The following is a 26,618-nucleotide window of genomic DNA, read 5'->3' as shown; positions in this document are numbered from 1 at the left end:
TTTCTGCTGTTCTGGCACCTCATGGTCTTTTCTAATGTGTCATGGCACCTTAAAAAGTATTCCAGCGAACTCCAATATGATGCTTCTTCCCTTCTGAGCTTTGAACTGTGCTTTTGACCACATATGGGGTATTGGTGTACTTAGGAGAAATTGAACAACTAATTGTATGGTCCATTTTGACCCTGATAGCCCTGTGAAAATGAAAAATTTGGAGCAATCCAACATTTTTTTGCAAGAAAAAATAATTTTTAATATTCACAGTTCAACATTAGAAACTTCTGTGAATCACCTGGGGGTTCAAAGTTCTCATCACATATATAGATAAATTCCTTGTGCTATCTAGTTTCCAAAATGACATCACTAGTGAGGGGTTTCCACTGTTTAGATACAGTACATCAGGGGCTCTCCAAATCTGATGTGGCGTCCATTAACGATTCCAGACAATTTTAAGTTAAAAAAGTCAAATGGCGCTCCTTCCTTTCTGAGCCCTGATGTGCGCACACATAGTAGTTATCCACCACATACGAGTATCAGTGTACTCAGGAGAAATTGCAAAATTAATTGCATGAGGCAATTTCTCCTGTTACCCTTGTGAAAATAAAAAAAATTGGGGTAAAAGAACATTTTTGTGTGAAATTTTTTTGTATTATTATTTATTTTACTTTAGCTTATAAACTTCTCTGAATCACATGGTGGTTTAAGGTGCTCACCACACATCTAGATACATTCCTTGAGAGGTCTAGTTTCCAAAATGGGATCACTTGTGGGGGGTTTCCACTGTTTAAGCGCAGCAGGGACTCTCCAAATGCAACATGGCATTCCAGACATTTTTGTGTTCAAAAAGTCAAACTGTGCTCCTTCTGAGCCCTGTCATGCATCCAAACAGTAGTTTCCCCACACATATAGGGTATTGGCATATTTAGGAGAAATTACACAACAAATTTTTTAAAATAAAAAAATTGGGGCCAAAGTAAAATTTTTGTGAAAAAAAAATGGAAAATGTTAATTTTTTCCTTCAACACTGCATTAATTCCTGTGAAGTACCTGTAGGGTTAATAAACTTTTTGAATGTGGTTTTGATGACTTTGAGGGGGTGCAGTTTTTAGAATGTTGTCCCTTTTGGGTATCTTCTGCCATATAGGCACCCAAAGTCACTTCAAATGTGAGGTGGTCCCTAAAAAAATGGTTTTGTAAATTTTGTTGGAAAAATGAGAAACGACTGGTCAACTTTTAAACCTTCTAACTTCCTAACAAAAAAAAGTTTCAAAAATTGTGCTGATGTAAAGTGTGGGAAATGTTATTTATTAACTATTTTGAGTAACATAACGCTCTGTTTGCAGGGTATTAAAATTTGAAAATTGTGGAATGTTCACCATTTTTGCCAAATTTCCATTTTTTGTCACAAATAAATGCAAGTCATATTGAACAAATTTTACTATTTCAAGCTTGGTGAAATGGTGAAAAAAAATGCAATTCTACTTTTGTATTTTAGGTTTTGTTTCTATGGCGTTCACTTGATAATATGCTTCTCCAGGTTAGATCGATTATGGCGATACCAAACTTTTAATATCTTGGTGGTTAAAAAAATTCTGCATGTAATAATAACAAAATATATACGGTATATTTTGATTGTGTCACCATGATCTGAAACTCATGTTCTGAAACTCATATTTTTTTAAATTTTTTTGTCCATGGAGCTGAGCTTGGTGAGGGCTTATTATTTTGGGGAACAACCTTTAACACTTTTTACTGCATTTTCTAACTGGAGTGCGGTGACAAAAAACAGCAATTTTGGCATTTTTTTTTTAGCGTTTACTGTACAGTTAAAATAATTTAGATTCCGATAGATGGGATTTTTACAGACACGATATCAAATATGTTTTTTTTTTTGCATTTATTTTTAAACTAGGAAAAGTGTGGTGATAAGGGATGAGCGGAGACACGAGGATAGAGATGAGCAAACCTGAACTCAAAAGTTTGGGGTTTGTACCAGACAGTTAGTATCCGCTGCTAAACGCCGAACACGGACTTCTTTCGGAAGTCTGTTGCAAAATTTGGAGTTCTGGGGAAAGACTGTTGCAGAGAGAGAGAGAGAGAGAATGAGAGAGAGAGATTTTTTTTCCAGCAAAGTTCGGGTCCTCATTGTTTTTGATGGGATTCGGATTCTGGTACAGTTTTGGTAGCTGAACTGAACTTTGGAATACAGTTTCGGTCGCGGGTCCGCTCATCCCTACCCACCTCCCAGTGTACTTCCAACCTGATTTGAATATGGTTGCTAACATGCTATATTTTTAATGACTGGTATATCAAATCTCTGCACAAAAAATATCATTTATATTGAGGAACAAACACCTATACAGTAATAACACTACTTCCATATGGAAAAATCTGCTGACAGGTTTCTTTTCAGGTCAGGTAGCTGGAAAGTCTGAGAAAACATTCAGCATACATATATAAGCACGCACAGGATGAGAAGACATCAAAAAGGTTTTTCTTTTCCGTTTTCTTGGATACATTCTGCCTTTTGTTGCTTGTAAATGAGGCGCTGTACGTCTCTCACACCTGGTTAGCAAACAGAGAGATCCGAGATTTCAGTATTAGACGTTACACAGGATGATCGCTTGAAAGAACGAGTCGGGTCAAGTTAAACTTCCTAAACATCTTCTCCAGCACCACAAAATCATGTTTTAATGTTCACCGGTCTGGAAATGCAGTGAAGGACGAGGATGCACTTACAGCCGCTCAGCCTAGCGTCACCTTCATTCGGTTGATTGACAAGTTGTTGGTTTTCATACACAACCAATGACCGGACAATGCGTAAGAGGATGGTGGCACAGGTCAGAGAATAAAGCATGAGGCTGAGCAGCTGCTAGTGCATCATCCTGACTGTATACTGAATGTCAAAACACAATTGTAGTGGCGCCTTATAACCATAAAGGGAATGATTATCTTTTAAAACGCTACTTAGCCTTAGAAATGGCTTGTGGAGGTAAATGTCTGTAAGCCACAGCTGGTGATGGATATGATATGGTGGTGTTGGACCATCAGGCGTTATATGCCGTATACTGTAACCCCATTGGTAAATTGATGTATGCACTGAATACATTTAATATTAAAAACTGCAGCTGACCCTCACTCATTAAAATAAAATATTTGTAGCTGAGTTTTTATAGGGAGGAAAAGGGTTATCGGAAGAGTCCGACAATATCTGCTCCACGCAGTCTGCCGTAATGTCCTCTAAGGGATTATTATACTGAGCTTGTCTGTGTGACGGGTAATAGTCATGGCTGTAACCTCTCAGACTTGTAAGCGACAGGTCATCAGATACTATTTAATCCTTGTTAACTATGTTTATGAAGGGTTGGTCACTTTTTATTACTGTTGTCTAATGGTCCCCTAAGTGTGTCAGAGCATAGCAAAGAATAAATATTAAAACTGCATATGAATAATAGTAAAAGTAACTGTATAAGAATCTCTAATAAAAATAGAAGTAAAATACGGAGCTTTGTAATGTTTGGCACCCAACTTTTGAAGCTGAAGATATGGACAAATAGTAAATTATTGAACTTGACAAGAAACTATTCTTTAGAGGATTATGCTGTTTAATGGAAGAGTTAAAAAATAAGGCAAAAAATATGCTCATCATCTCCTTTGATATCATTTTCATTGGTCTCATGATGAGATTTTAGTTTTTTCTCCTTCTATGGATACATTGGGTTATCTAAAAGAGCTTGGGCTGATTCATCATTTGCTCGGGTAGTGGGGAAACGATTGTAATAGAGACAAAATAAAAATGAGCTCTGATCCTTTAATTAAATCTTAAACTCGACTGATTCCAGTTTGTAAGCAATGTGCACGGGTGATGTGTATGGACACACTGTCTATTAATGGACATCGTTGTATCCCTGCTAAGAGATGTATTGCAAGCAGAAACACTCCAGAAACAGTTCAAGAAAACTTTATTCACTGGGAGGCAACACGCTTGATGGTTACAGAATCTTATTGAGAGGCAACAAGTTTGAGTGGTAGTAGACAGCTTGTGTTCACCAATGAGCTAAACTGGTGACACGTGACTTGTACTTGTGTTAGATTACACCTGCTAGCAATCACTTCAGCAGCACCTCCTTCACTCAGGCAGAGTTTCTTTGACTCTTTCATAATGCATCACCCAACATATCCACAATAGAAGTCATGGACCCTCCACATGGTCTTATCTTCTGGCAGCCATGCCATGCAGTAGCTATTGTCTGGCAATTAGCGCACTTTTGGGACCAGCTCACTAATTTACAGAGTCACAGTTCCTCACACACAGACATTAATCTCTGAGCTGGCAATCCTCTTTACATTCAGGCATATGCACAGAGGTTGCCGTTGAAATTTAGGAAGAAAAAAACATTTAGGCTATGTGTACACGTTGCAGATTTGGGAGCAGAATTTTCTGCGCAAAATCTGCATCTCCTGGCAGAAAACGCAGGTGCAGATTTGATGCATTTTTCTTGCGGATTTTGTGCATTTTTGTTGCGCATTTGCTGCAGATTTTGTGCGGATTTCGTGTTTTTTCCCCTATAATGGAAGGGTGCAGAAACGCTGCAGATCCGCACAAAAGAAGTGACATGCTCCTTCTTTCAATCCGCTGCGTTTTCCATGCGGATTTTTCCGCACCATTAGCACAGCATTTTTTTTCCTATTGATTTACATTGTACTGTAAATCACTCTGCGGATCTGCAGCGTTTCTGCATCGCGTGCACATAGCCTTAGCGAGGATGAGGACAAGAACTCTAGTGCCACCTATTGGGGGTAGCAATCCTCAAAGTTAATATTGACTCTTGATTTTGATTGCTACTTTTTCTCACCTTTACCATTGACCAGTTGGGGACTGTATCCAGTGTGATGTGGCAGTGAAGGTGTTAATAATGCTTTGTACTGTGAGCGCTTGTATCACATAACAGGGAGACTGCGTCTCTTCAGCTGAAGCTTCCGCCTCCCATTGTACCAGGTTGGGTTTATGACCGGGCTCGGGCTGGACTCAATCCCTTGTAGTTATAGTAACATCAACACAAATGTCCCTCTGACTGCAGCAATGAATAGGCGAGAGGAGCGCGGCTCGGCCCTCTTCCGAATTGCACACGACAAGCAGGTATATAGATATATAAATCATGCATTTATTCCAACCATAAAAATCATGTCCTGAAATGCAGAAGTACTTCTCATAGCATCATGATTGTAAATCAATATTCAAGTACAGTCCTGGCCAAAAGTTTTGAGATTGACAGATTGATTGATTGCTGCTTCGTTGCTTTTAGATCTGTTAGTGGCATATTTCTCTGATCACTGAAGTACAGTTATAAACATTTCATAAGTTTATGGAAAGACTCAATAGTTACAGCATTGACCCTTATTTTTCAAGACTCCCGCTCTTCCCCTTATCAGCTTCTGGGCCAAATCGTGACTGATGACAGCTCATTCTTGGCTAATCAGGGCCTGGAATTTATCACAATTTTGGTGTTTTTGTTTGTCCTCTCGTTTTTTGAGGATGGACCACAGGTTCTAAATGGGATTGAGATCTGGGAAGTTTTCGGGACATGGAGCTAAAATTTCAATGTTTTGCTCACAAAGTCACTTAGTTATCTCTTGTGCCTTGTGACATGATCTCCATCATGCAGGAAAAAGCATCGCTCATCACCGGATTGCGCCTAGGTTGTTAGAAGTTACCCTTGGAGGAGGTTTAGATCCCATTCTTTATTCATGGCAGTGTTTTTAGGCAAATTTGTGAGTGAGCCCCTCCATGGATGAAAAGCCCCCACACATGAATGGTCTGGGGACGCTTTTCTGTTGACATGACACAGGACTCATGGTAATGATCACCATTTCTTCTAGATGTTCCTAAAGGTCTGGAGGAGATTAATCATTACCTCCGTCCTCTGAAGTCCAATCCCAGAACTTCTTACAAAGTTATTTTCTCCAACCAGGCTTGGAGGTCACTTTATATAGAATGTTCTCACGGGCATGTATTCGAGGGTAAAACCCATTTTTGTCATTGGATTTCATTAAATATTATCCATATGTAAGAAAGAATGAGGGCACTCACCAGTCTTCACTAGATTCAATCCTTTATTGGTAACATATCCAGATAAAATTCATGGCCGGGGACGAAGGAGCCGAAGCTCGTGTGAGCAGGGGAGAACAGGGACGACGGCCGTTTCGCGCTGTGCCTGCGCTTCTACGGGTCAATTTGTGCAAGGGTAAGGTGGCGGAAATATAGTGCCGGCCATGACACCTCCCCCTTCCCTTCATTAAATATTATTATACCTTTTGGTTTTTACAGGTTCTTTGTTTCCCTATCAAAAATTCCAAAGACAAAATGTGATAGGATAAAGTAGAGGAACCATAGACCCTCAAATATGCATATACTGTAATTATATGGGGAAAAACTTCAATGAAAGTGTAAGTCATATAAATACATGGAGTTAGAAAACCCACAGAGATAAAAAAGAAAAAGAAAAGAAAAATAGAAATCAAATTTTATCACATTCCAAATTAATCCAAAATACAGCATAAGAAAATTAATTGCTAAAACAAAATATTTAAAAACAAAGCATCTAAGGTGAAGACATCATCATCATCATCAAGACTCAAAGAAGTAGGAACACAGAGGGGCAAAAATAGTAAATGGGTAACAGATTATGGTATCCATGGTATTAATGCTTATAGGCTGTATACAAGCAAAAATAAAGAGGTATATGAAGACAAGTAATGACTGCAACATTAACCCCTTCACCACCTTTGACATATAGTTACGTCAAACGTCGTGCTCCTGCGTTTGTGACGGGCTCCGACGCTGAGCCTGCATCTTTCCCCCCCACACCCGCGCACTTGATGGCTGATGGAAATCATAATGGCAGGTCAGTTTTAGCATTTGGTGAACATGGTAAATAAAAAACCAAAACAAAAAACAATCGTGGGATTAAATATTTTTTTGCAATTTCACCGCACTTGGATTTTTATTCCCCTTTTCCAGTACACTGTATGGTAAAATCAATGGTGTCGTTCAAAAGTACAACTCGTCCTGCAAAAAACGACAATCCCTCGTATAGGTGTATGGACAGAAACATAAAAATGTTATGGCTTTGGGAAAAAGAGAAGGAAAAAAATTAAAGCGCAACAATGGAAAATGGCAAGGTCATCTGCAAATAAGCCTTTTTTATGATGTTTATCTCTACAATTTGGCTACATTAACGCGATGAGGTTTTGGCGAGTTTTTGATGTTGCAGATTTTCTGTACCTATTTAGTAAAATAGGTTATTTGCATTTTTTCAAAAACATGCAGTGTAAAAAAAACTCGTTACAAACTCAACGTGTGAACATAGCCATAGTCTAAAGTGTGGACGACATGGCGTGTTTCTTCTGTATAACTTGCCACTGTCTGCTGTCAGGTGTAATCTGTCTCTAGCAGCAGCATGCAATGTCAGTTAAGGCAGGCAGACCTTTGGATAATGCATGCTGCAAAATGAGGGAAAGGAAGTTCCAGCACCCATAGTGCTGGCAGTGTGCTGATGAAAAAGAACCACTCACTTGAAGTGTATGGTCAATTAAAAAGCATAGTAATCTGCACAGTTCTTGCCCTAAAAAGCAGTTTTATGATTTTTGATAATGAAGGCAACACACTCTACCTAACTACAAAATTTGTGTAAAAGGACAGGTATAACATCTTTACTTTCTCCACTATTTGTGGAGTCACTTTTTTTTTTTAGATTTTCTTTGTTAACATATAAGTTATGGTTTGTCTTCATTTTAATGGAAAATGTAACACATAGCAGGATCCGCTTCATGATTGAGGACCAACAGAGTAGATCAACTTCCTTCGTGAAGCTCTAATTTTCCTGCAAAATATGATGGAATCTGCGGGGATGCCTGTGAGGCAGATGTATGCATAGCCTAAAAAATAAGACGTAAAATACCTTACTGCCGTGGCATGTTGGACCATGTTCTCCCAAGTGATGCCCTTAAAGGGAGTCTGTCAGTAGGATCTACCCTTCTAAGCCGCCTTTATAAGTATGTAGATCATAGGAAGTTGAATAAAATGATACCTTGATATCTGCAATCCGATGCTTTATTAAAGAGTTATCCACATTCTTCTTAATATGTAAATCAGCTGTTAAGATCTCTATGGGCCGGACAGAGATCTCCCGGAGAATCTCCAGAGTTTATTATAAATGGAAGGAGATTTTACCAGTGTGAGACATGTAGATCAGGAGAGCAGACTGTCAGTCATTACATGTCTTACACTGGTAATGCCCCTTTCATTGAAAATAAGCTCTGGAGGCAGATTCTCAGGAAGATCTATGTCCGGCTCATAGATCTTAACAGCTCATTTACATATTGATAAAAATTTCTATATTTTTGGAATCAAACATCAGATCGCAGCTATCAAGGTATCATTTTATTCAACTTTCTATGACCTGCATGCCCATATAGACGTCTTAGGAGGGTTCATCCTACTGACAGATTCCCTTTAATTGCATGAATCCTGATCAGCAATTTTGAAAAGTTCAGGTCTGAAACATTTGTACAAGGTTGAGCAGGGGGTCTTAATATGAATGTGAACGTAAAGTATTCAGAAGAAAACTGGCGTCTAAGGGATAAAACATGGCACAATATATCATGTTTAGATGAAGAGCTGAAGACACTAATTCTTCTTGTCACCTGCCGTAGTATTAACATGTAGACATTTTCACATGTCACTTTTCAAGGATCTACGGTAATAATGCACGGAATTCACTGTACAAACAGATCAGATTACAACTTGCATAGTTGAGGATTTATGTAAAAAAACCAAAACACAGATATCAAGACAAACATTTCCTCAAAATAAACTCAACCGGAATATCCATCAAAATTAGGACTGTCCACATAACACATGATCATTTTGATTGTTGCTGCATAACTTGTAGTACTTGTATTTAGAAATCACACAGGTCACATACAGGTCCTGAATCTTGGGGTGTTTCACAATTCTTTGTACCACTTTAGACTTTTGTTATATTATTTGGGGACACAATTAATCACTGTACAATTTATTTTATGATTGACACTAGCCAAGCCAATTTTTTTTTTCAATTCAGTGTTGATGTGTCTACTTGAAATCTATATGATATATAATAATTTATATTTATTTAGGGTATTATTTTCTCCTTATTTTTTGGATTAAACATTTTTTTTTATGAGCTAATAACTCTAGAACGCTTCATCTTATCCCAGTGATTCTGAGATTGATTTTTTTGTGATATATTGTGTCATGGGGATATCGTGAAAGAGTGTGGTCAGACGATCACAGCATCCGGTGACACAAACACCTGTGGTAGTATAGAACTGCTTTGGTCTTTGTAGCAGGCATTCGGAGTGATTTTCGGGTGATTTCTTTGTGGAGTTGCTTTGTGCATTACTATCCTTATCCTCTCCCATTTGGTTTTTCCCACCTTCACCTCCCCTGTTTCCCTCTTGGTTGTTTTATGAGTGTATTTGTATGATAGTAGCTTTCTTTTATCTCAGTTTGATTACAATGCAGAAAAAAATCCAGCTCAACAAACATGTGAACAAACTTCTTACTCTATTCACTGAAAGTGCTCACTAGAGGATAAAACAGCATCAGCGATGCAAGTTACATGATATGCGACATCGACGCGTTTCAGGTGACTGCGCACCCTTGATCATAAAGGTGTCTGTTTATCCCTGTCTGTTTGGTTTGTGTTATCCTATACACTTTCATCCCATACCTCCCGAGGGTGGAGGGAACAGATATGTGTTATTATAGGAGCAAAGCAAGGTACTAGACCCCGACGTCTCCACCATCAGAAGAAATCTGGGGGGACAGGGATACCCTAGGGTTCCCTCAACTCGAGGGACACGGTAGGTACCCATTTTCCCTGGCAATAATGTGACATATTGTACTTTGTGATAGTAGTAAAATTTGGTCAACATGACTTTTAGGCGTTTATTTGTGAAGATAACAGAAATTTGGTGACAATTTTGAACATTTTGCAATTTTCCAACTTATGCCTTTAAACCAGTTATGTCGCACAAAATAATAAATAACATTTACCACGTGTTTAATTCATATTAGCATCATTTTTTAAACATCATATTTTTTATTTGGAAGTTAGAGGGGTTACAAGTTTATCAGCAATTTCTCATTTTTCCAACAAAATTTACAAAACCATTTTTTTAGAAACCACTTCACATTTGAAGTGACTTTGAGGGGTCTTTATGACATAAAATATTCCAAAGTGACACCATTCAACTGCTCAAAACCACATTCAAGAAGTTTTTTAACCTTTTAATTTTTCCCATAAAAATGTTAATTTACCTCCAAATTTTGCATTTTTACAAGGGTAACAGGAGAAAATGAACTGTGCAGTTTGTTGTGCAATTCCTTCTGAGTACTCAGATACCCCATATGTGGTGGAAAACTACAGTTTGGGTGCACAGCAGGGCTCGGTAGGGAAGGAACGCCATTTGACTTTTGGAGCGCAAAATTGGCTGGAATAGATAGCTGACACCATGTCATGTTTGCAAAGCCCTGATGTGCCTAAACAATGGAAACCCCCCACAAGCGACCCCATTTTGGAAACTACACCTTCAAGGAGCTTATCTATAGGTATAGTGAGCACCTTGAACCCCCAGGTGCTTCACAGAATTTTACAACGTTATACCGTAAAAATGTAAAAATACATTTTTCCCCAAAACTTGTTCCTTTTGCCCCAAATTTTTCGTTTTCACAATGGTAGCAAGAGAAAATGGACCAGTGTAGTATGTAGTGAGCACCTTGAACTCCCAGGTGCTTCACACAATTTTACAACGTTGAGCCATGAAAATAAAAAAATACAGTTTTACCACAAACATGTTCCTTTTGCCTCAAATTTTTCATTTCAACAAGTATGGCAATACCTCATATGTTGTGGAAAACTAATATTTCGGCGCATGGCAGGGCTTGGAAGAGAAGTGGTGCCTTTTGACACTTGGAGAGCAAAATTGGCTAAAATAGATAGCGGATGCCATGTTTTGTGTTGTGAATTCCGTTCTGGAGCTCCCTCCTGTGGTTGCTAATGGTATCTTTGTGAGTTCTGCCCTTGGGCTCCCTCTGGTGGTTTCGAGTGGAACTGCTGCTCCTTTAGATAGCTGTAGCAGCTGCCTTCACTAATCGCCTTGCCTGGGTTTGTTATTTAAACCTGCTCTGGGCTTTAGTTTATGCCTGCTGTCAATGTTCTTGGTTGGATATGGTTCTCTCCTTGGGATTTTCATATGGCCAGTCCTTGTCTGCAAAAGATAAGTTTTTGCTTGTTTTTGTTTGTCCATTCGTTTGGACTCTATTGCTTTGCAAATATGTTTCTTTTTGTCCAGCTTGTCACTATGTCTTATTCAGGCTAGCTGGAAGCTCTGGGAAAGCAGATTTGCCCCTCCACACCGTGAGTCGGTGTGGAGTTCATTTTTGTAATCTCTGCGTGGATTTTGTAGTTTTTATACTGACCGCACAGTATCCTTTTCTCTCTGTCTATCTAGTTTAGTTTTGGCCTCCTTTGCTGAATTCTGATTTCATTTCTATGTTCGTCATTTCCCTCTCCATTCACAGTCAATATTTGTGGGGGGCTATCTTTCCTTTTGGGGGTTTTCTCTGAGGCAAGATAGCTTTCTATTTCCTTCTTTAGGGGTAGCTATTTCTTAGGCTGTGAAGAGGTGTCTAGGGAGAGTCAGGAACATCCCACAGCTATTTCTAGTGTTGTTAGGATTAGGGACTGCGGTCCAGGGGCGGACATACCATTGGTGCAACTTGTGCGGCTGCACAGGGGCCCAAGAGGTAAGGGGGCCCATTTCTCGCTCCAAAGCAAGTGCAATTTTGCATTTTTAGGAGTTCTCGGGCTGCAAAGGGCCCATATATTGTTCTTGCACAGGGGCCCTTTTCTGACACTGTCCGCCAGTGCTGCGGTCAGTAGAGATACCACCTTCTCAGAGCTCGCTCCATGTTGCGTTTTAGCCACCAGGTCATCTCAGTGTGGCCTCTTAACCACCAGGTCATAACAGTTTTGTTTGCAAAGTCCCTGATGTACCTAAACAGTGGAAACCCCCCACAAGTGATGCCATTTTGGAAACTACACCCTCAAGGAACTTATCTATAGGTGTAGTGACCACCTTGACCCCATAGGTGCTTCATAGAATTTTATAATGTTGACCTGTGAAAATTAAAAAAATAAATTTTTCCCCACAGCATGTTCCTTTTGCACCAAATTTTTCATTTTCACAAGGGTATCATGAGACAGTGGACCATACATTTTGTTGTGCAATTTCTCGTAAGTATGCCGATGGCCCATATGTGAAGGAAAACTACTGTTTGAGTGTATGTTATATATATAGCCTATAAAGAAATATTGCACAAAGAGGGATCATTATCAAAAAAAGTCTTTATTAAATACACACAATATTGCTAAAATACATAGAAACAAAAATGGGAAACTCTGAGGGTGACAACTACACCAAGGGCCGCAGGTAAGAGGTTAACAAGTTGCTCACAATCAAGGGTACAAGCCCCATAGCAAATATTGGTGTGCTAGTGATCCATATTATTGGAATAAATAACACTACGCTGGTAGAGAGCATCCAGCTACCACATCCAAGCTAGCATATAGGACAGTAAAAAAGCAATTAGTACAGCATAATTACCTCAGACCTGCGGCGCCACCACCCCTACGCGCGTTTCGGCGTGCGTGCCTTCTTCGGCGTGCGTGCCTTTCTCCCCCGGAAGAAGGCACGCACGCCGAAACGCGCGTAGGGGTGGTGGCGCCGCAGGTCTGAGGTAATTATGCTGTACTAATTGCTTTTTTACTGTCCTATATGCTAGCTTGGATGTGGTAGCTGGATGCTCTCTACCAGCGTAGTGTTATTTATTCCAATAATATGGATCACTAGCACACCAATATTTGCTATGGGGCTTGTACCCTTGATTATGAGCAACTTGTTAACCTTTTACCTGTGGCCCTTGGTGTAGTTGTCACCCTCAGAGTTTCCCATTTTTGTTTCTATGTATTTTAGCAATATTGTGTGTATTTAATAAAGACTTTTTTTGATAATGATCCCTCTTTGTGCAATATTTCTTTATAGGCTATATCTGTCGTAATTGCACGGGATTGCTTTTGTTAGTAATCCCTGTATAGGCACAGGTGTTTTTTTTGTGTATAACACACTGTGTATTGTTTATCAACTTCGGCTCATGTTTGAGTGTATGGCAGAGCTTGGAAGGAAAGGAACACTGTTTGACTTTTGGAGAGCAAAATTGGCTTGAATTGATAGCGGACACCATGTCACATTTGCAGAGCCCCTGATGTGCCTAAACAGTAGAACCCCCCCCCCCCCCCACAAGTGATCTCTTTTTGGAAACTACGCCCCTCAATGAACTTATCTAGAGTTGTGGAGAGCACCATGAACCTCTAGGTGCTTCACAGAATTTTATAACGTGGAGCCGTGAAAATTAAAAAATACATTTTTCCCAAAAGCATGTTCTTTTTGCCCCAAAGTTTTCATTTTCACGAGGGTAACAGGAGAAAATGGACCATACAATTTATTGTGCAATTTCTCCTGAGTATACTAATACCCCATATGCAGTGGAAAACTACTCTTTGGGCACACGACAGGTCTCAGAAGGGAATGAGCACCAATTGAATTCTGGAGCGCAATTTTGGCTGGAATATGTTGTGGATGCCATGTCACATTTGACGAGCCTCTGACATACCAAAACAAAAGAAACTCGCTTAAGTCACCCCATTTTGGAAACTACACCTCTTTAGGAATTCATCTAGAGGTGTAGTGAGCATATTTAACCCTCGACGGATTTACAGAATTGTATAATATTGGGTTGCGTCAATACAAAATTACCATTTATTTCACTAAAATTTTTACGTTGGCCTCAAGTTTTCAATAGAGATATTAGGAGAAAATGGACCACATAATATGTTACACATTTTCTCCTGAGTACGCCAATAGTCACAGTGCAAAACTCAGTAGGGAAGGAGCACCATATTGCACTGTACATTTTGCTGGAATGGTTTGAGGGCGCCATGTCACGCTGGCCAAGCCCCTAAGGTGCCAGAACAGCAGAACCCCCCATAAGTGACCTCATTTTACAAATTACATGTCTCAATGAATTCATCTAGAGGTACAGTGATGATATTGACACTGCAGGTGTGTCACAGAGTTTCAGACAATTGGGCAATGAAGAAAAAATAATTACATTTTTACCCACAGATATTACATTGTCACATCGGGAAATGGGTAAAAATGGGACCAAAATGTGTCAGACAATTTCTGCTGAACGTGGCAATACTCCATATGTTGCTCTCTACTGCTTAGCGATATGGCAAAATCGGGAGGGAAGAAGCGCTATTTCATTCTTGGAGAACAAATTATCATAGAATAGTTTGCATACTTCATATAGAGGGTACCTTTTGGAATTTATCTACAGGTGCAGTGATGATATTGATTCCATGTGTGTTTGCCTGTGAATCTTGCTGAGTGAAAATTGCAAAGCTGCCATTGTAGTGCCCAAACATTGTAGTGCCTGTACGTTGTAGTGCCCATACATTGTAGTACCCATTGCATTGTAGTCCAGATACATTGTGCCCAACTTGTGCTTCTGGAGACATGGACCCCGTAAAGTAAGCAAGCTCTCATTGCTACAGAAATGCCAAAAGTGGACGCTAACTTCGGTTTAGGCACACTGTGGGGCCCAGACGGGAGAGGGGCATCTGGATTCGGGATCCCAGAATAAGCTGGATTTCTTTGGTGGGGTGAGGAGCCATTTCACTTTTCCAGAGCCTTTGTACCACCAGTAATGTGGAAGCCCCCTATATTTCAGTAGACAGATGATGGACCTGAGTGGGGACTTGCTTTTTTTTGTGGACTGAGTTAAAGCTTTTGTTGCAAATATTTTACATAACATTTTGGATCACATTTATCTGCCGCTCTACGCTGAGCACTTACATCGGAGTTTCCATCTAAATCTCTGAATGACATGGTTCAGGTGAAACCCCCGATGGATCCATCCACTATAATGAGGCAGCAGAGTTATTCACAACGCGTCTGGCCTCTGTTCAGCGTTGTTCATCTTTTCAGAGGTGCACAAACTTTTGTCGACAGTGCTGTTGTCAACATACACCGCTGGATCATGGGACAGACAGAGTCCACAGTGCCTCCATCTGCCTCATTATAGGGAATCGTCCATCGTGAGTTCTGTCTGAATCGCATATTTCAGAGTTTTACACGGAAACTCTGATGTAAGCTCTCAGCAAAAGGCGCAGGATGAATGTGAGCCGAGTCTTGCTGCAATGTTTGGGTGGCAAAATTAACAAATCAATAGTAGAATTGGTTTGGCATATTTTTTATGCCGTTCCTTGTGCGGTATAAGTGAATAGACAACTTTATTCTTCGGGTCGGTGGGATACCGGATTGATATCGTTTTTATGTTTAGCTGCTGTCACACACTAAAAGACTTTTTTTTTGCAAAACCTAGTTTTTGCATCGACATTTGAGAGCTATAACTTTTCTATAATTCTGCTGCCAGAGTCTTGTGAGGGCTTGTTTCTTGCATGACAATGTAGTGCTTTCAGGAATTGCTTTTAGAAATAGTTTTTTTTAATGCTGTTCTCGATGTGGTAAAATTGATAAAACAGCTTTATTCTTCGCGTCAGTACCACTACAGCGATTCCACATTTATACCATTTGTCTATGTTTTGGCGCTCTTACACAATGAAAACGATTTTTTTAATAAAAAGAATTGTTTTTGCACCGCTATATTCTAAGAGCTATAACTTTTTTATTTCATAGCTGAGGCAGCTGTATGGCACCTTTGATGACATTTTCAGCTATCCTATTTTTATTTACATTACTTACATGACTTTTTGATGTTTGTTTTTTTTCCTCTTTTTATTCAGCATTTTCTTTACGTACTCACTTAAGGGATTAACTAGTGTGACAGTTTGATAGTTTGGGTTGTTACAGACGTGACAATACCCAATATGTGTGCTTCTTTTGTTTATTTTTGTTTTTACATAAAAATATATATTTATTTTTAGAATATTTTTTTCAGATTTTTTGTGCTTTTTTTCCATATTTTTAAATATTGTTATAATTTTTAAAAACTTTTTTACTTCCTCTATGGGACTTTAACTTTCATTACTCTGATCTCTTGTATAATGCATGACTGTGTGAACCCATAGCTGTAATTGGAGGTAAAAAGTATACCTCCGATCACAGGTGTTGGCTGATGGGACTAGTACTCCCATCAGCCGCTGCCACTAATATCAGCGAGAAGGCGGTGGCTGATGGGAGTATAAATAAATTTGAAAAAATGGCCTGGGTTCCCCTGTATTTTTGATAACCAGCCAGGCAAAACTGATATTTGTGGGCTGCGACCTTTAGCTGTCAGCTTTATCAAGGCTGGTTATCAAGAATAGAGGGGTCCCCATGCCATTTTTTAAAAATTATTTAAATTAGTTAAAAAAATGGCGTGGAGTCCCCCTACTTTTGACAATCAGCCAAGCTAAAGCAGACAGCTGGGCGCTGGTATTCTTGGGTTGGTAAGGGGCCATGGATATTAGCCCCCCAGCCTAAAAATAGCAGCCCGCAACTACCGGAGAAAAGGCGCATCTATTAGATGGGCCAATTCAGGCAGTTGCCCTGCCCTATGGCGGGGGCAGTGGCATTCATATTTCTGGGGTTGATGTAACCTTTGTATTGTCCAGTGACATCAAGCCCATGGCTTAGTAATGGAAAGGTGTCTATAAGACACCTATCCATTACTAATCCTATAGTTATATTGTAAGTAAATACACAGCCATTATAAAGTCCTTTCATTGAAATAAAAAAACACACTTTTACTTTTTTATTTAAAAATAACAAACACATTTATACTCCCCCATTTCTGTAAAAATAGAAAATAATAAACAACAAAAATACTCAATTAACATCAATTCCATTGAAGCCATGGTCTCCTGCAAAAAAATTAAAAAATTAAAAACAACAATATTCCTCACCTGTCCGACGTTCTGTCCCATGCCGTAATCCATGTCTGGGATAAATAGTTTTCAACCTGGAGGGTGCCAAGTAGCGACCGTCCAGGCTGAAAACCACTGGAGAATGAGCTGCTCCAAGCGCAGCCTCAGTGACTGGCAGTGATGTCATCGAGGTTACCGCAGGTCACTAAGGCTGCGTTCCCAGCTGGGCCCCTCACGGTGAACAGCGGTGAACTCCCTGAGCTCGGTGCTGCACTGTGAGACTTTTTCTCACAGTGCTAGCAGTGATTTCATTGAGGTCACCACAGTTCATTGGTCCAGCTGGGAGCGCAGCCTCTGTGACTGGCGGTAACCTTGATGATGTCACCGCCAGTTGCTGAGGCTGATGCCTGATGCCGCTAGTAAGGCTGCCGTCACACTAGCAGTATTTGGTCAGTATTTTACATCAGTATTTGTAAGCCAAAACCAGGAGTGGGTGATGAATACAGAAGTGGTGCATATGATTCTATTATACTTTTCCTCTAATTGTTCCACTCCTGGTTTTGGCTTACAAATACTGATGTAAAATACTGGCCAAATACTGCTAGTGTGACGGCAGCCTTACTAGCAGCATCAGGCATAGGCTGATGAGAGTAGTAGTCCCATCAGCTGATGCCTGTGATCGTAGTTAATTTTTTTACCTCCGATCACAGCCACACCATGACCAGACCACATATTACCACCACTTAGTGATCAAATAATATCACATACAAGGAACAAAAACAGCCACACCATGACCAGACTATGTATTACCACCACATAGTGACTGAATAATACTACATACAAGGAACAAATACTGCCACACCATGTCCAGACTACATATTACCACCACAGTGACCGAATAATAGCACATTCAAGGAACAAATACCGCCACACCATGACCAGATCACATATTACCACAACATAGTGACAAAATACTTCAATACTGATCACTAATACAAAACACAATACTAATATCACCATAAGTGCCATTATACACTGGAGATCTGTACTTCGAATACAGTGTCCATTTACAGGTAATACAGTAATCACTGGTGACTTTATACACAGGAGCTCTGTATACAGTATACAGTATATAGTGTAAGTGTTCAGGTAACACACTGACTCACCAGTGACCTCTCTCGGTGAAGTCCTTCATCTTTGCTTTTCATCTTCATCCAGCACACACCGCCATCACTTCTTCCTATCCAGAACTCGTTTCTGCAGAAAATAGCACTGTTATCTAGAGCACAGTCCACAATTTTAACTCAACCTCTATACTATACTAGATGAAGAAAAAAGTGACGGTGTCACCCTACACAGAAACAGGACCTCTCCTCTGCCACACTGAAAATAGTATCCTCAAAAATAATATACTTTAATTAGCCCCTACAGTAATGTCACACATTCTGGACCCCATGTATCCTCCCATTCTGGACCCCACGTGTCCTCTCATTCTGCCTCATGTCTCTCCATATTTTCTCCATGTCTCTCCATATTGCCCCATAGTCATCCATAATAGTATAATGTACCCCATAGTCATATATAACAGTATAATGCACCGACATAGTAGTATAATGAAACCCATAGTCATATATAGTATAATGCACCCCCATAGCAATATAATGCACCCACATAGCAGTATAATGCACCCCCACAGCAGTATAATGCAACCATCATAGCAGTATAATGGAGCCCCATAGTGGTATAATGCAGCCCTATAGTGGTATAATGCACTCCCATAGTAGTATAATGCACCCCATAGTAGTATAATGCTCCCCCATAGTGGTATAATGCACCCCCATAGTGGTATAATGCACCCCACAGTGGTATAATGCAGCCCCATAGTGGTGTAATGCACCCCAATAGTAGTATAATGCACTCTCATAGCAGTATAATGCATCCATACAGCAGTTAAACGGAGCCCCATAGCAGTATAATGCACCCCCATCGTGGTATAATGCACCCCCATAGTGGTATAATGCAGCCCCATAGTTGTATAATGCAGCCCCATAGTGGTATAATGCACCCCCATAGTAGTATTATGCATCCTCATAGTGGTATAATGCACCCGATAGCAGTATAATGCATCTCATAGCAGTATTATGCACCTCCATAACAGTATACTGCAGCACCATAGTAGTATAATGCAGCCCCATAGTGGTATAATGCACCCCCATAGTAGTATAATGCACCACCATGGTAGTATAATGCACCCCCATAGCAATATACTGCACCTCCATAGCAGTATAATGCACCTCCATAGTAGTATAATGCAACCGCATAGCAGAATAATGCACCCCCATAGCAGTATAATGCATACTATAGTACTATAACACACTCCCATAGTATAATGCAACCCCATAGTATAATGCAGCCACATAGTAGAATAATGCACCCCCATAGCCGTATAATGCACCCCCATAGCAGTATAATGCATCCCCACAGCAGTATAATGCACACTACAGTATTATAATGCACTCCCATAGCATAATGCACCCCCATAGTATAATGCAGCCTCATAGTAGAATAATGCACCCCCATATCACTATAATTCACCCCCATAGCAGTATAATCATGCACCCCATAGTAGTATAATGCACCCCATAGCAGAATAATGCACCGCCATAGCAGTATAATGGAGCCCCATAGTGGTATAATGCAGCCCATAGTAGTATAATGCACCACCATAGTAGTATAATGCACCTCCATAATGGTATAATGCACCCCCATAGTGGTATATTGCAGCCCTATAGTGGTATAATGCACCCCCATAGTGGTATAATGCAGCCCCATAGTGGTATAATACACCCCCATAGTAGTATAATGCCCCCTCATAGTGGTATAATGCACCCCATAGCAGTATAATGCACCTCCATAGCAGTATAATTCACCTCCATAGCAGTATAATGCAGCCCCATAGTAGTATAATGCAGCCCCATAGTGGTATATTGCACCCCATAGTGGTATAATGCAGCCCCATAGTCGTATAATTTCAGCCCCATAGTAGTATAATACACCCCATAGCAATATAATGCACCTCCATAGCAGTATAATGCAGCACCATAGCAGTATAATAATGTACCCCATAGTAGGATAGTGCAGCTCCATAGTCATCTATAGTATAATGCACTCCCATAACAGAATAATGCACACTATAGTACTATAATGCACCCTATAGTATAATGCACCCCCATAGCAGTATAATGCACCCCATAGTATAATGCACGGCCTTTCCCTCCCCCCATGTTGTATAATGCAGCCCCATACCTGTATAATATGCCCCATACCGTGGCTTTGCAAAAAAAAAAGTTTCTCCTTACCTTGCTGAGCTCCAGCTGTGGTATCCACTCTGGTTCAGCTGAGGAGCGCTGCGTCATTCCGGCGTATGACAGTGATGTCATATGTTGGCGACATGCGCGTGATGTCAGTTGCCAGCCTGTGATTGGCTGGCATCTGTTAACTGTTGCCATGTGAGAGGAATCTCCTGCACAGCAACAGATTTTAACTGATCGTGCGTCGGAGGACGCGCGATCAGTTGCTGAAGTGGCAGAATCCTGCCGCTGGTGCCCCCTCTGCTCATCCGGCACAAAATGCCAGTAAGGGCAGTAATGCCCTGATGGCGGCCCTGTTAACAATTACTACATGCTGTTTTGTATTGCAGAACACATAGTACATGAATTACTAGGCTGTGTGTACACGTTGCGGATTTTTCGCGTTTTTCGCTATAAAAATGGATAAAAAACGCATACATTATGCATCTCATCATTTAGAATGCATTCCGCAATTTTTGTGCACATGATGCGTTTTTTTTCTGCAAAAAAAACCGCATTGCGGTAAAAAAACGCAGCATGTTCATTAATTTTGCGGATTTTTCGCTATTTAATGCATTGGGAAGCTCCGGAAAAAAACGCATCAAAAACGTGTCAAAAACGCATGCGGATTTCTTGCAGATAATGTCCAGTTTTGCTCAGGAAATTTCTGCAAGAAATCCTGAATGTGTGCAAATAGCCTTTACAGTACATGGCAGATATGTTAGGTAGACTGGGGCCTCCTTTAGAAATGCAGGGAATGTGAAAAGTATTCATAAAGGTGCTGCCTGGCAAGTCTGATCCTATAAAATCAATCGTCTGTCTGTAAGTGACAAGTGAAAAATACTGTTATAAATATGCAGTGATTTAGCTAATTCCTCTAAAAAAATATTTTTAATTAATATTTTTCGAAAAAACTATTTTTTATGTATGTTTTCTTGTCCTTTAATGTGGCCAGGTGTTATAAGTCCTTTTTTTGTTTTAAGTGTTTTGATAGCATTTTTTGATATTTTGTCAGATTTATTTTAAAGATTTTGCTTGCTGATGGCATTTTTTCCATTGGCTTTGCTAAAAGATTTAGACCCTGATTCATTATTTGCAGTTTTACATTGACTTGATGGTGGAACCAGTGATGCGGCCATTTCTACAAAGTGTCCCAGGAGCCATTTTTCAACACGACAACATCAGACTGCATATTGCTTGTGCTACTGTGCTCAGCCTGCATGGCCTAAACATCCTGCCATGCCCTGCAGAGTCTCCGAACTTGTGTACCATTGAGCACATCTGGGACGTTATTGGTCACTTATTACAAAGAACCTGCCAGCAGTGGATTTGGATGATTTGCCCCAGTGCATTCAGCATGGCAGAACATTCCTTAGAGTTCTTTCACACTGTGTTCTGGCACCCGTTCTTTGGTGGTTACGTCCAAACCACCCATAAAATGGGATTCGGGCATATGTGCCGACGGGGCCATAGACTATATTGGTGCCAACAAAGCAAACGCGTGCTCTGTCATGCACCATTTTAGGGCGTATGCGCCTACTGGAGGTGGACTGTTGTGAGTTCTGTTTTTGGGCTCCCTCTGGTGGTTACTGATGGTACTGGGTGACTTGTCTTTCCTGGGTTTCTGGGTTCCACCTGTTCCATCAGCATATGGGAGTTTCCTATTTAACCTGGCTTTGCTGGCATTTCCTCGCCGGTTATCAATGTATCCAGTGTGTCTTGTTACCTCTGCTCCCTGCTCCTAGAACCTTCTGGACAAGCTAAGTTTGGATTTTCCTGTTTTGTGTTTTGCTTAATTTGGTTTTTAGTCCAGCCTGCAGATATGTGATTCTCTGCTGCTGGTTGCTCTAGTGGGCTGAAATTGCTTTTCATGTACCATGAGTTGGCACATGAGTTCAAGTAATTTCAGGATGGTTTTTTGAAGGGTTTTTCGCTGACCGCGCAGTTCACTTTTGTATCCTCTGCTATCTAGCTTTAGCGGGCCTCATTTTGCTGAAACTGTTTTCATACTACGTATGTGCTTTCCTCTCATTTCACCGTCATTATATGTGGGGGGCTGCTATTTGCTGTGGGGTATTTCTCTGGAGGCAAGAGAGGTCTGTGTTTCTTCTGATAGGGGAAGTTAGATCTTCGGCTGGAGCGAGACGTCTAGGATCATCGTAGGCACGTTCCCCGGCTACTTTTATTTGTGTGTTAGGTTCAGGGTCGCGGTCAGCTCAGGTTCCATCGCCCTAGAGCTTGTTTGTATCTGAGCTTGTCCTTTTTGTGATCCCCTGCCATTGGGATCATGACAGTATAACCGGCCCACAAAGTGTTAATTGTATTGGCTGAAGTAGGAGGATAAGTAGTCTGAGGAAGTTTTTTTTTTTTTTCCCCTCAGAGTTTGCTGCCTAGCCTTATTGCAGCCTGGCTACTTCCTCCTCCTCTTAATCTTTGAATGGCTCTGATCTCAGCTGTTTATCATGGACGTCCAGAGTTTGGCTTCCAGCCTGAATAATCTTGCCACTAAGGTTCAAAATATACAGGATTTTGTTGTACATGCTCCTATGTCTGAACCTAGAATTCCTGTCCCAGAGTTTTTTTCTGGAGATAGATCTCGTTTTCTGAATTTTAGGAACAATTGCAAGTTGTTTCTTTCTTTGAAATCTCGCTCCTCTGGAGACCCTGCTCAGCAAGTCAAGATAATTATATCTTTCCTGCGGGGTGACCCTCAGGATTGGGCATTTGCATTGGCACCAGGGGACCCTGCGTTGCTTAATGCAGATGCGTTTTTTCTGGCATTGGGTTTGCTCTATGAGGAACCTAACCAAGAGATTCAGGCTGAAAAAGCTTTGTTGGCCCTCTCTCAGGGGCAAGATGAAGCAGAAATTTATTGTCAAAAATTTCGGAAGTGGTCGGTACTTACTCAGTGGAATGAGTGCGCTCTGGCTGCAAAGTTTAGAGATGGCCTTTCTGAGGCCATTAAAGATGTTATGGTGGGGTTCCCTGCGCCTGCTGGTCTGAATGAGTCTATGACTATGGCTGTTCAGATTGATCGGCGTTTACGGGAGCGCAAACCTGTGCATCATTTGGCGGTGTCGTCTGAACCGTCACCTGAGATAATGCAATGTGATAGAATTCAGTCCAGAAGTTGAACGGCAAAAGTATAGGCGGAAAAAAGGGTTGTGCTTTTATTGTGGTGATTCAGCTCATGTTATATCAGCATGCTCTAAACGCACAAAAAAGGTTGATAAGTCTGTTGCCATTAGTACTTTACAGTCTAAGTTCATTCTGTCTGTGACTCTGATTTGTTCATTATCATCCATTTCCGTCGATGCCTATGTGGATTCAGGCGCTGCCCTGAGTCTTATGGATTGGTCATTTGCCAATCGCTGTGGGTTTAGTCTGGAGCCTCTGGAAGTCCCTATTCCTTTGAAGGGAATTGACTCTACACCTTTGGCTATGAATAAACCTCAGTACTGGACACAAGTGACCATGCGTATGACTCCCGTTCATCAGGAGGTGATTCGCTTCCTGGTACTGTATAATTTGCATGATGTTCTAGTACTTGGTCTGCCATGGTTACAAACTCATAATCCAGTCCTTGACTGGAAATCAGTGTCTGTGTTAAGCTGGGGTTGTCACGGGGTTCATGATGATGCACCTCCGATTTCTATCGCTTCATCTACTCCTTCTGAGATTCCTGTGTTTTTGTCTGACTATCGGGATGTTTTTGAGGAGCCTAAGCTCAGTTCGCTTCCTCCTCACAGGGATTGCGATTGTGCTATAAATTTAATTCCGGGCAGTAAATTTCCTAAAGGTCGTTTGTTCAATCTGTCAGTGCCAGAGCATACTGCTATGCGGGATTATGTTAAGGAGTCCTTGGAAAAGGGACATATCCGTCCATCTTTGTCCCCTTTGGGAGCAGGTTTTTTTTTCGTGGCCAAGAAAGATGGTTCTTTGAGGCCTTGTATAGATTACCGTCTTTTGAATAAGATTACCGTAAAATATCAGTATCCTTTGCCATTGTTGACTGATTTGTTTGCTCGCATTAAGGGGGCTAAATGGTTCACTAAGATTGATCTTCGGGGTGCGTATAATCTTATACGAATAAAGCAAGGTGATGAGTGGAAAACCGCATTTAATACGCCTGAGGGCCATTTTGAGTATTTGGTAATGCCTTTTGGACTTTCTAATGCTCCTTCAGTCTTCCAGTCCTTTATGCACGATATTTTCCGTGAATATCTGGATAAATTTATGATTGTGTATTTGGATGATATTTTGGTTTTTTCTGATGACTGGGAGTCTCATGTTCAGCAGGTCAGGAAGGTGTTTCAGGTCCTGCGGGCCAATTCCTTGTTTGTAAAAGGCTCAAAGTGTCTCTTTGGAGTCCAGAAGATTTCTTTCTTGGGGTATATTTTTTCCCCTTCTACTATTGAGATGGATCCCGTCAAGGTTCAGGCTATTTGTGACTGGACGCAGCCTACATCTCTTAAGAGTCTACAGAAGTTCTTGGGCTTTGCTAATTTCTATCGTCGTTTTATAACTAATTTTTCTAGTGTTGTTAAGCCTTTGACGGATTTGACTAAGAAGGGTGCTGATGTTGCTAATTGGTCTCCTGCGGCTGTGGAGGCCTTTCAGGAACTTAAGTGCCGGTTTTCTTCTGCTCCTGTGTTGCGTCAGCCAGATGTTTTGCTCCCTTTTCAGGTTGAGGTTGATGCTTCCGAGATTGGAGCGGGGGCGGTTTTGTCACAGAGAAGCTCCGATGGCTCAGTGATGAAGCCATGCGCGTTTTTTTCTAGAAAGTTTTCGCCGGCTGAGCGGAATTATGTTGGTAATCGGGAACTTTTGGCCATGAAGTGGGCATTAGAGGAGTGGCGTCATTGGCTAGAGGGTGCTAGACATCGTGTGGTGGTCTTGACTGATCACAAAAATTTGATTTACCTTGAGTCTGCCAGGCGTCTGAATCCTAGACAGGCTCGTTGGTCACTGTTTTTCTCTCGTTTCAATTTTGTGGTTTCATACCTGCCAGGTTCAAAGAATGTGAAGGCGGATGCTCTTTCTAGGAGTTTTGTGCCTGACTCCCTTGGAAATTCTGAGCCCTCTGGTATCCTTAGGGATGGGGTGATTTTGTCTGCTGTCTCCCCAGACTTGCGACGTGCTTTGCAGGAGTTTCAGGTGGCTAAACCTGATCGTTGTCCGCCTGAGAGACTGTTTGTTCCGGATAATTGGACCAGTAGAGTCATCTCCGAGGTCCATTCTTCTGCGTTGGCAGGTCATCCTGGAATATTTGGTACTAGAGACTTGGTGGCCAGGTCTTTTTGGTGGCCTTCCTTGTCGAGGGATGTGCGTTCTTTTGTGCAGTCTTGTGAGGTTTGTGCTCGGGCTAAGCCTTGCTGTTCTCGGGCCAGTGGATTGTTGTCACCTTTGCCTATCCCGAAGAGGCCTTGGACGCACATTTCCATGGACTTTATTTCGGATCTCCCTGTCTCTCAAAAAATGTCCGTCATCTGGGTTGTGTGTGATCGCTTTTCTAAAATGGTTCATCTGGTACCCTTGCCTAGGTTGCCTTCCTCCTCTGAGTTGGTCCCTCTGTTTTTTCAGAATATGGTTCGTTTGCATGGGATTCCTGAGAACATCGTTTCTGACAGGGGATCCCAGTTTGTGTCTAGATTTTGGCGGACTTTCTGTGCTAAGATGGGCATTGATTTGTCCTTTTCGTCTGCATTCCATCCTCAGACGAATGGCCAGACTGAACGAACTAATCAGACCTTGGAAACTTATTTAAGGTGTTTTGTTTCTGCTGATCAGGATGACTGGGTTACCTTTTTGCCGCTGGCCGAGTTTGCGCTTAATAATCGGGCTAGTTCTGCTACCTTGGTTTCTCCTTTCTTTTGTAATTCGGGGTTTCATCCTCGTTTTTCCTCTGGTCAGGTGGAACCTTCTGATTGTCCTGGAGTGGACATGGTGGTGGATAGGTTGCATCGGATTTGGAGTCATGTGGTGGACAATTTGAAGTTGTCCCAGGAGAAGGCTCAGCAGTTTGCTAATCGCCGTCGCCGCGTGGGTCCTCGACTTCTTGTTGGTGACTTGGTGTGGTTGTCTTCTCGTTTTGTTCCTATGAAGGTCTCTTCTCCTAAGTTCAAGCCTCGGTTCATCGGTCCCTATAGGATCTTGGAAATTCTTAACCCTGTGTCGTTTCGTTTGGATCTCCCAGCATCGTTTGCTATTCATAATGTGTTTCATCGGTCGT

The 26,618-nt window shown here is 41.1% G+C and overlaps 1 protein-coding gene across 1 annotated transcript in view; it reads left to right on the top strand.

Moving 5' to 3' along the window:
• The first annotated feature begins 5,070 nt into the window (after positions 1–5,070).
• LMNTD2 (lamin tail domain containing 2) overlaps positions 5,071–26,618 on the top strand; it is a 109,450-nt gene continuing 87,902 nt past the window's right edge. Inside the window, exon 1 of the mRNA XM_069738724.1 lies at positions 5,071–5,137. Coding sequence (XP_069594825.1) covers positions 5,081–5,137 — 57 coding nt within the window. The 5' untranslated portion in view covers positions 5,071–5,080. The remainder of the gene's footprint in view (positions 5,138–26,618) is intronic.

Source organism: Ranitomeya imitator, chromosome 9, assembly GCF_032444005.1.
Source record: "Ranitomeya imitator isolate aRanImi1 chromosome 9, aRanImi1.pri, whole genome shotgun sequence".
In the NCBI taxonomy this organism is placed as follows: domain Eukaryota; kingdom Metazoa; phylum Chordata; class Amphibia; order Anura; family Dendrobatidae; genus Ranitomeya; species Ranitomeya imitator.
The sequence above is the reverse complement of the archived record's forward strand: the minus strand, read 5'-3'. Positions and strand labels throughout refer to the sequence as shown.